Here is a 12,391-nt window from a genome sequence, read left to right on the forward strand (position 1 = left end):
GTGGGTGAAAGTTGTCAGTTAATCCTGCACTAAACACTTATAAATACACCCTTGAATGTTTCCAAAGGTCAGCCTGGAGTACACATATACTTAGGAAGTGGTTCTAGAAAGGAGGACCTTCTTCAGCACTATGCAGAGAAACTTCTAGCAGGGATAAAATTTTCCTTCAACATTGAAAAGCTGTTAATATAACACATTGCATTATTTCACACGGAAATTTGTAATTTAAAGTTAGTAAAACAAAAAAGAAAATATATGCTTTTCTTGCACAATAGAAAGTACTCTCTGTATACAGAATACTCAAAAACTCCAAATCAGTTCACTGCCCATGTGGTTACCTGCCTGGTTTATTAAGTCAGTAAAGTAAAAAGTAAAGATCGGTGTTCAGTCAATTCAGACTAAAGGTTTCAGGCAAAAACTGTAAACCAGATATAAACAGGTTGATTCATCTACTGGGGCAAGATTTTGCCAGAGTTCACAGAAATCAGGTAATCACAGTACACTACTGGTATATTCTTCTGAATATAATAATGGCGAGATCTCCTTAAAAATCAGAATTATTTTTAAATCACAGTAATCTTTTAGCAATAAATGGGATGGTCCTAAAATATTAATATTTGAGCCATATTCGTGCCCAATAAATTAATATATTTTCATTTAAAAAAAAATAGATGATCAATGTCACAGCCATTCATCAGATGAAAGAAGAAATTATTTACTAGACTTAAATTGGGCTGTATTTGCAAAATGATGATTTACAGCAAACGTTTGAATGTAACAGGTTACAGGACAGAGTCAAGTACTTTGCTATGTACATAATATGAAGATATATTCTTCACTACTTTGCCCAAGAACCAAAACTATGGTTATTCAATATCTTCCGGCCTAACAGGATGGGGTAGTGGTATAATGGACTTTTTCTCTGTATCTCTGGATAGCGCTTTCCTCATGTCTGGGGGGAAAAACAAAAAGAACTCAAGTTAAAGTTGCAGCAAAAGAAAAGAAAAAAAATACTATTCTATACACATATACACATACTTATAAGCCCATTATGGTTAAACTAGTTAGTATAGTAGTCTAATGGATAACTGTCTTTAGAAAAATGCATAGAAATATAAGACAACCTGAAAAATGTATATTGGAAGTGTTTGAACATTACATCCTCACATGCACAACAGCGTGAGCCTTGCTGCACAGCTACAGCTCTAACAGACACTGCCTGTGTCATTCACGATGCTGACAAATGGGTGGATCTGGCCAGCTCAAAGTGAATGATGGCCAATTGTAAAAAAATGCATAGGAAGGCTCACCACTGTAGATGCAATCTGCATATTAAAAAGACATGCCTTTATTCGGACTTTAACATTTTGGTAGATGATCCAAAGCGGCATTGTTCCTTTTACTTTGTCTGACAAATACTATGGGTAACACGTTTAGAAATGTGAAATAAGAATTCTTCCTGGTATGTCAAAAGTCTTACTCCATCACACGGGATATTTTTTTCCTTTTCATGGCTAAAATTGTTTTTCATGAAAATGTATTATAACAGTATAATATAATAGCATTAGTATAATAAAGTTTGAAACACAAAATCAAGTCAAAACAATAAACTAAATAAATTTATTAAAAAATATATATTTTTATTTATTTATTATTGACATGATTTTGTGTTTCAAACTTTAGTTTACTCATACTGTTATATTATACTGTAAAATAAATTTTAATGAAAGACAATGTACTGCTTTTAGAGATATAAATCCACTGTATTGTATTTAATACAGTTATTTTGTATTGAATGCAATACAAATTAATGTTATATTCCCACCACTCCCCCAACGCAACATCTGCACGCACCGACCCCACCGGGAACTGCCGGGTGACTCATCAGGTGCAGAGGACGCCGGCTGGAGGGTGCAAGAGGACAGGAAGGACGAAGGAGGATGCCGGCGGATCAGGTAACATTCTATTTACTAGGGAGCACAGGTGTGACTCGGGTTTACCGCCTTCAGCAGTCTTTCAGTCACACTCGGGGTTACCGCTGAGGAGGTTAATTAAAGAATGCTTGGACACAGAGCGTCAGTAATTTATTTAGCCAAACCTTGACCGTAAAGGTCAGGAGTAGGGAAAAATGTGCAGATAGATGGCGTTTTTGGTAGAAAGAACTTTGTGACTTCTGCCAAAAAGCTATTTTGCTTACCTATTGGCATTTCTTTTATATCAGTACACTGACTGCAGCACAAGAGAAAAAGTGTGTGAAGACACAACTCCAAAACTTTTAGCTAAATCATTAGTGCCAGAAGAAAAGGAGAACATGACAGGTGGTAAAGAACTGAAGTCAGGTAGCTATGACCTGACATCAGTAGACGGGTTCAGACGAGTTTTCCATAATATGCACAAGCATGCAGTGCCTTTCCATTTAATTCTGGAATACTTTACTTGTTACTTACCATATGCATCCTCATCTGGCTCCCCATTACTGGCTGAGTAGTACTCTATCACAGTTCTATAGACACTGTAGCCCAGCTGTTTATACATGTTCACCGCTACCTGATTGGAAACTCTTACAAACAGATCAACAAAAAATCCTCCTTTCCTAAAATAAGAAAAACAAAGGTTACCACTTTTTTTTGGTGTACATTGGTTTTAATGCAATGTCATTATAGAGAAGCAGTCACCTTTCAGAAATTTCTTCAAGCAGTTCCATCAGTTTGGCAGCTAATCCAAGGCGTCGGAATTCAGGTGCTACAGAAAGTGCAGTCACATGCCCATGCCATTCTTCTCGAGCAACAGAACCTTCTGCTTTGCCCATTACTAAAATTCAAATACACATGTTATTTACTGAATACTTATAAATATACTTTAGTGAACTTATCAGTTTCAAAATAGAAATCTGTAGTGTATAAATACACATCTGGTATAGATGTTTTTTGAAGTTTATTAAAAGACTACTTATAAAGAAATAATGTTTCAGATCTCAAGAATTAACACAGAACATACAAGCTGTGTGTGGCATAAAAAGTATTCAACCTATCTTCCTGGTCAATTACTTTGAGTATTAAAGGAGCAGCAAAGCAGCTGCACTTCAAGTCGTAGGTCACCAGAAACAAAAAGTATATTTTCTCTTTTTATAAAAAGTAGGAATTCTGATACAAGGGACCCTTTGCAGAAAGGATGCCTTTAAATGATTTTTTATAGTTTGAGCCTAACAAATATGGTATAAATATGGGAGCCAAGTTTCTACTTTTTTCATGTTTTCCTTACTTTTCCTTTAGCTTTTACCACTGCTTTTGTTCCTTGTGCAGAGTGACTGGTATATTTCTTTGTTCGCCTTTTTTCAAAATGTTATCTCAAGTTCAAGTTTAAAAATGTACCTAACAGTTGTTTTAACTGAGTTTTTCCCATGTAATGAAAAGCCACAGGTTTACTTTTAGTTCCTGTATGAAAAGCATATATTTAAAACCACGTGACTGCCTTGTGTTAAAATATCACATTTTTTTTATGGTGAATAAGGAATCGTAAGCACCCAACACAATATTGGGTAAGTCAATTGGCTATTAGTAGTAGGAGCTAGTGAGAAAGAAAAAAAACACAATGTAAAGAAAAGGTTCAGGTATTTACAAACTCAGAAATGTTGAGATGCTGAAGATTTTACTACAGTAGTAAGGCTAGGTACACACGTGCATTGGTTCTCGTCAGATAATCGGCTCAAGGCTGATATCGGACGAGAATCAGGAGTGTGTACAGTGCCGTCGTCCATCAGCCGGACGACCGTCCTGGCAGATCCACCGGCGATGGGCGTTGAACAATCTTAATGGAAGTGAAAGGGAGATTTTCTCCCCTCTCCATACAGCAGAATGGTGCTGTATGTACAGCACTCATTTGTCATTGGAAAAGATCGTGAAAGTGGAAAATCCTTTCCAACCTCAAATATTGCACCTGTGTACATAGCCTAACTCTAAAAGAAAGAAAAAGGTAGGACTGACTATTTACTAAAGAGATTAGTATTACAAGAGTGTTTTTTTTTAAAAGTTGCTTTAGTCATGGTAGGTGGGTTCAAAAATGAACAGTAACTATGGATATGGAAGATAACAGTTGTTTTCCGTAGTGCTCCAATCTTTTACGTTGTAATGTCTATATTGTTAGGTAGTGCTGTAAACTAATATTCTGGATGACGTTCATCGCACATAATAGATTGCAGGTAAATCACATTCCCAAATGGTGCTTGGCTTAGACTTTTGGTTCAATGATGGAATCAAGTGATAGCTGAAAATATATCATCTAAAAAATTAGGCACTTACTATAACCCATAAGTTCACCTCCTGGAGCTTCGGCAACAATGAAATATTCAGGCCAGTGTGCCAGATACTGCAAGTAAAATGGAATGCCATACTGACACATTTGTTAAGAAACACAATATTTAATAAACCAGTCAAACTATCCTTAAACTAAATAATATTTACTACGTTATTAAATATTTTATTAGAGGCAAATATTTTTCAAAGGATACAGTTTCTGTGAGTGGATCCAAATTTCTGTAAAAAAACACAAAGAGAAAAAGAAACATTTTAATGTGTTAAAGAGTATATAACGTTATATTACAAACCTCATCGCGATTATCTATGAAGCACTGTTTACTCTACTATAAAAGAGTGCAGAAAGTACATAACAATCCTACCAATAACCCTCTTTTATTTGCTTCATTATTTAAAACACAATGATGTTGTTGTTGTGCTGCACAGTGAACTTCTGAGTGTTTGCTGAGAAAGCGGAACCTGATAATCTTCAATGCAATAATCTCCCTGCTTCTGTTATATTCATTCCGTGGATCTTTAATTTCCACACTTTTTTATCAAATGGTTTCTTAAATATTGCCCAAAAAGTCATCAGGGGCAGCTCTGACCTCAGAAAGCAAACTGCTTGTACCAAGATGGAACCCTTCACACAAAGACAATAAACTGCATGGAGCATATGGGTAATACTGACGGCCAGGGGTTTCCTCTCCGTCTGCCTTTATTGGGCACGGCTTTATTTTCTCTTCACAATTACTTTTTGTGGTTACCTTGGTAAAATTACAGTTCCCCCCCCCCTTTTAGCTAGGTACACCACCCAGAATATTTCTGTAACCACCTGTATTTGGGTGCTTACTGAAAAGTTGGGTGGCAATAGAGGGGCATAATACAAAGATGATGGAAAAATGGACATAGTAAGGGGGTGGGCATTTTAAAGGGAAAACAAAGTATAGGGGGGGGCGATAAAAATCTGCCGTGTGTACGTAGCTTTACACCTGCGCAGAGCGGAATCAGGTGACGGAGCAAGAAGACCGGAAAAGAAGGTAGAAGATGGCGGTGCCTGACTCTGCCTCGGCATTGGGACAAAAAGGAATCCCAGGACGACGCAGGACTGGATCGCAAGAAGGACCAGCGGAATCAAGGGATCTGCGGGATTAAAGGCAAGTGTGATTTTTTTTGTTTTTATTTTACTTCTGCTTTAAATAAAGTTTGAGTTTAGGTTCGCTTTAAAGCTGCTAGTCTGAAATTATCCTAAAAACTCCCTGCGAGCTCTGGTCCCCAGATCTAGCACACGATCGGCAAACATTTTTTCCCTTGTTGCGGATAGTTTCCAAATTTTTACCTTACATAAAAGGGTTGTGTACACATTTATGTAAAGTGAAATTTCTGGGTTTAGGTACGCTTTAACATAACTCTTGGTAACACAGCAGACAAATGTGCGGACTTAAGGGGATTTCTGCTCACTTCCTCTCGTATCTGCAGAAAATGAAGGGAAATCTTCCCAGCAGATAAAATAAGACAAGCTTGGAGCATTCCCCCATACTGAGATCAGTCCATGTACACAGTGCATTATCCCTCCGCCCTCATGCCATGTGTTCTGTATAGCACGCACACTTAATGGCCAGCTTACATGTTGTTGAATCGGAACAAATCATCACAGGTGAATGCTCTCAGTGTGGTCATCTTCCCGCACACAGCAGCGGATCAGCAGCGAGACACTTCCGGAAAGGTAAAGGCTGGAATGGAGATATTTAAACGAGGGCGGGGTTTGCGGAATGGGCGGAGCTTACCTAGTGACGCGGCACGTACAGAGGATTCTGGGGATTTTCTGTGTATTGGTTATAGTGATGGCTCAGCTGGCTGATCCCTCCAGCCCAGTCCGCCGGTCAGTGAGCACAGTGTGGCGGGTTATTCCTACTGCTAGATTTATACTTCATGGGAAGAATCTGTTTTCATTTTAATTGGTGGCGGAGATGCGATCTGTCGATACAGGGGAGCGCCCAATCTATGGGGTGGAGGGCAACACCTAAATGGGGATGCAATCATGGGGCACAGGGGAGTGCCTGGGGGTTGGGATGTGATTTTGAGGCACAAGAGAGCCCATGAGGGTAAAGGAGAGTGCAAGGGGAAGGGGGGATCTGGGTGGTTTGCATTGGAGCATATGAGGCATGGAATCTGGGGCAGTGTAGGAAAGTACATAGGGGTGGGATATGGGGGTGAAGGAGAGTGCATGGTGGAAAGTGATTTGGAAGTGCATTGGAGTGGGACCTTAGGGGGGGTGCAGGAAAGCAAATAGGGGTGGAATCTGGAGGCGTAAGAGTGCAAAAGAGGGGGGGGGGGGGGGGTGATATGGAGAGGGTCAAGGAGTGGCTGGGGGTGCAGGAAATCTCATTGGCGGGTGGGATCTGGGAGCATAAAAGAGCATCTGGAAGAGTGCCCTGGGGTGCAAGAGGACATCTGGGGGTGGGATTTGGGGGGGCAAGGGGTATGTGATTTAGGGATGAAGGGGGTGCATGCATGGGGGGTGCAAGAGGGCTCATTGGAGTAGGATCTGGAGGTGCAAGGGAGCACCTGGAGGTGGGATCTGAGAAGGACGTGGGGGTGTGATCAAGTGGTTCAAAATGCATGGGGGATCTGGGGTTACAGGAGAGGATGTAGTGTGATCTGGGGGCCATGTGATATGGGTTTGCAGGAGAGGAATTTGGGTATGATCTGGAGTTGCTTGACAGCATATAGCGGTGTGATCAGCTCCTGGGATAAGTGTTGTTCAGGAGAGCACCTAGGCTTTGGTCTGGGTGGAGCAAAAGGGCCAATGAGGTGTAATGTGGGGGTGCAAGACAGCACCTGAGTCTGGATTGGGGGTGCTGTAATGTGCTTACCATGCATAGGGTTTTGTGTCAAAAGTTGAAATATTAAAGGTGGCCCATTGGGAGTGCTCTAGTGACTGGTTACTAGAGCACTCCCAATGGGCCACAAAAAAAGTATCTTGATAAGGGCAGTACAGCAGAGGAGTATTGTCAACATGCTGAATTTTACCATACTATTCCACCTAATGAAGGTGTAATCTAATTTTCTTGAGTTTTGAGATCAGAACCAAAATCAATGTTGCTGAAATCACTGTTGCTTTTTGTAAATGTATTTTTGTTTTTACAAGCCCTTTTTAAATCATTCTCTTTAATTTTCAATAGGAGGGTGAATAAAAGGGTAAATACAAATTTTGTAGTCACCATCAGAACAGAATTAAGCAGGAAATCATCTTATTATGACCCCAGCACCTGCAGGATATTATTATTATTATTATTATTATTAAACAGGATTTATATAGCGCCAACATTTTACGCAGCGCTGTACATTAGATATCAGAACTGACACATCTGACTGATGCATTCATAAGTAAAAGAAAATATTTTGTAATTAAATTCTGTTTACAGATCAGATTTTAAAATCGAAACCTTAATGCTTGCACATGTGTGCCTTGACACCCAATGCATGGAATGTTTATTTGGCTGTATTGACTTTTTTTTTTTTCTTTGCAGTATAGACATGTCATAGGAGAGACATCAACTTCAATATCAACCAAAGAAGAGAGTTAAAAAAGAAAAACCAATAAGCATGAAGTTGAAATCTTGAGTGATGAAGATGAATTTACATTTGTTATTTTTTATGTATATACCTATTTTATAATTTCTTAGTAATTTCAGTAGAAAAATGTTTTTGCATAGGCTCTTAATAAAGAATTCCAATACAATTGTGTTTATTTTTCCTGACAATTACTAAAAAATATTTTAGTGTATATGACACTAAGTTAAGTACATATTAAACATTTCTTTGCATACGGGTTCAAACATACAAGTGTTTCTGTTCAAAGAAAGCTGAGTAACTCCTTCTTACCTGCAATCTCTATAGCTCTTCACAGTAACCTACCCAGTCGCAGAAATCACTTATGGCTGTTAGTTCTGGGATAGCACAGACAAATGTCTTGCTGTGTACAAGTTATAACCCTAGCAAATGATAGACGGATATAAACACTGACCCCCTCCAATCTACCATGCTCTGTACAGAATAGAATAGAATGGAATGGTTGGAGGGCAGCTGAGAGAAATGCAATAGGGAAAAGAAGACAGAGTGCTGTCCTCATCTTGCCCAATCTATTCTGGCCTGCTCTGTACAGAATGAGATAGAATAGAATCATTTAAAGATGGAACGTAGTTTAAATACATGTAGGTTACAATAGTTTATTTCTAAGTCCATACTAATTGTACAAAATAGATACAATAGACTTAACCTTAAAAAGCTTAGTTTAACCAATGTTAGTACATATATGTATTTATTGGAATAATTGTCTCTACCACAAATACATGTCTATTGTATCTCTATTGATTTGTTCATAGATACATCAAGAAGTTATTATTCTTTACTTTGATGTACTTCTATATTGCGATATATATTTTATATACAATACCGTTCATTTTGCTATTTTCTGTGTTCTAATTTATTACCTATATTTGTCTATATACCCCTGAAGAAGCCAATAGGCGAAACATGACGGGCTACAAGACGTTTTACAACTCCTTCGGTTATTATGCTGTGATTTAAGATCAATATAGCTATGTTATGTCTAGCTTGGCTGCTCCAACCCCATGAAGGTAATGGGAGTTGGCAAACCAAATGCAGTCTTGTAACCACGTATTAATGTATGTGTTTCTTTGTTCAATGCATTTTGCTATACTCAGCCACAAAAAAACCCTCTTTTCTCCTTTTTTCATTTTCTTTGCAATTTTTAAGGGGTGCCTAAAACTTAAATAACAAGTGGGTATACCCTGTCAACCCACCCACCTACAACTTCTTCCCACCAAGCTGAAAAGCAAAAGGATGAGGGGGGGCAATAATGGGTTCTGTCACATGTCAGTAGAAGCCAACACAGTTTGAGCCCAGGTATTCACTTTTCCCATGTTATCATTAGGGTCAAACTAGTGCATTGCAGTAATGTATTTCTGTTGCAGTTGCAATAAATTGATTCTTGCACTGGGGGTTCAATCTAAAAAGTCACCAATGCTATCTTTGTGTTCTGGAAACCATAAGTTATGGGTTTCCTCCTCATACTTTGTGCTCTGTCCACCTCTGTTCTTCATTCTTATGGCCCTGAATGATCTCTTCTGTTTTAAGTCCTAACATCCTGTGATATCCTGGCCTATCTGTCTCCTTTCAGGACATGGCCCAAATGTTTCCTCAACCCCAGAACATGAAGTTGATAGAAAGACCTCTCTCCTTTTCTCCAAGAAGAACCCCAGAATGGCGGTACCTCAAAGATACCTGGAAGGTCACAAAAGCACAGGGACAGCCAGCTTCAGGGTAGATCAGCAGTCCAATTGGAACTCCTCAACGTTCTATATTGGGGAAGGGCCCCCCTCTTTCCCACCGGTCCAAGTGGCCCTGCAGCCCCCACCCCTAAACCCCACCAGAACAATAACTGGGATTCTCAAATATCTAATAAATGACTTGATCTGAACAAGCCCTAAAGAACTCTTCAGTTGCAGATAGTTAAACACAGTATTAATATTACTAATATTATTAATAATAAACAGTGCTCTCCATTAAATAGGGGTTGCAAATTGGCTTGTTTAAAGTGACAGGCAGAACTTCCATTCAGATTTGGGTTTACATTCCCATAAGGTAAAGACTTTTTGAAGGTTTTACTAAAAGCTCCGCACACTATACACACTGCTTTTATACAGGGTAAAATCTGTAATTACATGATCACATTTTAGAAATATTTATTATTATTATTAATAAAATAAAAAGGCCATATTATTTTTATTTTCAATAAATTTACTAAACTGTCAAAAATTCTGTTTTAATGTTGCCATTATGGGGTACTGAGTGAAAATTAATGAGAATAAAAAAGATCGGGCTGCAACATAACAAAGCTAAAATAGTGATGGGGGTCTGAATACATTCTTATGCCATTCTTGAGGCTACCATGACAATATCTACATGCCTAAATGTATTGAGTTACTGCCATGTGATTGGCTGATTAGATATGTGTGTTAACATGCAGATGAACAGGTGTAATAATAATAATAATAAGTTAGTCGGTGAATGTACTGTATATACCTACATTGAATAAAGTAATCTAGTGGTGTGCTATTAATCAAGTGAGATGGTAGATTTTGGGAAGTACTATACACAAACTATGTATAAATTTTTTCAATCATTGACCAAATCCATTACAGGTTTGCTGGATCATCCAGGTTCTCCCATCATGATAGTCTAACCCACCCTAGTATTTAGGAGTCTTAGTAAATCAGGCAATTTATGCCTGCCAAATCTCTGCTGGACTTACTTCCAAAAAACAAATAATTTACAAAGCTTTAACACACCTTTAGGAATCTAATTTTTTTCAGCCACTGAGGACCTTTATTGGCAAGGAAGGGGGCACAAATGCTAGCTTGATTGAAAGGCCTTGTGTATACAGGCTGATCTCCATGGACACACCAGATGACCATCATTTTTTATGAATGTCATGCTTTTTATTAAAGCTTTGTAAATTAAAAAAAAAAAAATGAAATGTTGGACAAGGCCATTGGTCTGTCAGCTGGGATATCGTAGCCTACAATTGGCTTTTCAAAAATGGCAGTTAGGATGACTGGCCATTGGTCAGTTAGCGGTGATGTCATAACCTACAGTTGGTGTACCTACACTGAAGCTGTGGTTTTTCATTACTTGCTAAGGATTTGCCACACTAGAAGCATCTCCAAAGCATTTTGCCCGAGACTTTGTGCGGATTGAAGCTTTCTATTTGTTTTTTTGCTGTGTTGAATCACCTAGAGGAGCGTCTGAAACCATCTGGATGCCAACACGGATTGTCAGAGGCCACTCAAGGCCCAACATCCGTGAAATGCCACCGCGATATTCTCCAGTAGCTCATAGGACCAGATCCAGAGTTACACTGGAAGGCAGAGCATCAGAATATGAGCTGCCACAAAGACCCAGAAGTGGCTGCAGGAATATTCCTGAATACCATCCAGCACCCCAGAACGACCAGACACCCCCGGCCAATGACCAGCAGACTGAGACTACACCAAGTTGCAGCATCTGCTTGGAAGAGTATTCCGTGCTGGATGACATTTTTTTACTAGCCTGCTCCCACATCTTCCACCGCGCCTGCATCCAAAGGTGGGCAGAGGAAAGACCAATCTGTCCTCTCTGCAGGACAGCTATTCCTAGGGAAGCTTTTAATTTTTCCCAGGATACTGATTTTTTCATCTACTTTTGACAGATCCTACCCATATGAATGACATCAGTATGGACATATCTGTTGGCTGGATCCTTTGCCAGCAATTACCTCAACCCAATCAGGTATGTGTTTTATTTCATTTAATTCCATTTCCTTTAATAATAACCATAATAGGTGGTATAATTTGTTCTCAAAGGGCCAATGACATCAAAGGATTTTTGGGTAAGTATTAATTTATTATTGGGGACAACCACCACTGCATTGTTCTTTAAGGGATTTCATATTTGCATATTGATGGGCATTGCAAAAGGTTAATATTATTTTATTAAATAAAAAGGAGTAGTGTCTCCCTATTTCTTGGGCAGCAATAAATCTTTTAGGGAATGTGTAAGGGGTACTATATACGCCAACATTCAGTCCTGAGGAGAAAAACATTTGGGCTCTACCTTATCACCCCCCCAGCGTTCTAATTCCGTTCAAATTTCCATGCAAAAATCCAGGAATCCAATACAAAATTATTTGAATTTCCCGCCGACCTGCCCGCCCGAACCGGAGATCGTTTCTGCACTTCACGGGTGGAGTTCGGAAGACCGAAGGTGGACGTGTCCCCAGGACCTGCGGGGACCAGCAGGATGGCAGGGGATAGCGACGGAACAAGGTGTTTTTTTTTAACAATTTTTTGCATGGAAATGTATTTTTCATTGTAAACTGTAAGTCTTAGGCATAACTCACTAATATTTAATAAATGTAATACATTTAATAATCTTTAAATACCAAAACACAAAAATCTTTAAAAAAAAAAAATATTTAAACATGTAATGTAACTGTATAGTAGCATATATTATATTATAACTATATATATATA

At 38.8% G+C, this 12,391-nt stretch overlaps 1 protein-coding gene and 1 long non-coding RNA gene across 2 annotated transcripts; one reads left to right on the plus strand and one right to left on the minus strand.

The window, feature by feature from the left end:
- Positions 1-699: 699 nt before the first annotated feature.
- Positions 700-6,057, minus strand: NAA20 (N-alpha-acetyltransferase 20, NatB catalytic subunit). The gene is made up of 6 exons (XM_072409457.1): positions 5,920-6,057; positions 4,508-4,532; positions 4,299-4,389; positions 2,676-2,811; positions 2,448-2,593; positions 700-952 (listed from the first exon to the last, which is right to left on the minus strand). The coding sequence occupies exons 1-6, from the start codon at positions 5,970-5,972 to the stop codon at positions 867-869; spliced, it is 537 nt and encodes a 178-aa protein (XP_072265558.1). The 5' UTR covers positions 5,973-6,057; the 3' UTR covers positions 700-866.
- Positions 6,040-8,037, plus strand: LOC140329275 (uncharacterized). Its single transcript, XR_011920448.1, has 2 exons — positions 6,040-6,174; positions 7,826-8,037. It is a non-coding gene; the product is annotated as an uncharacterized lncRNA (long non-coding RNA).
- The last annotated feature ends 4,354 nt before the right edge of the window (positions 8,038-12,391 follow it).

This window comes from Pyxicephalus adspersus, chromosome 4, assembly GCF_032062135.1.
Source record: "Pyxicephalus adspersus chromosome 4, UCB_Pads_2.0, whole genome shotgun sequence".
NCBI classification, from domain to species: domain Eukaryota; kingdom Metazoa; phylum Chordata; class Amphibia; order Anura; family Pyxicephalidae; genus Pyxicephalus; species Pyxicephalus adspersus.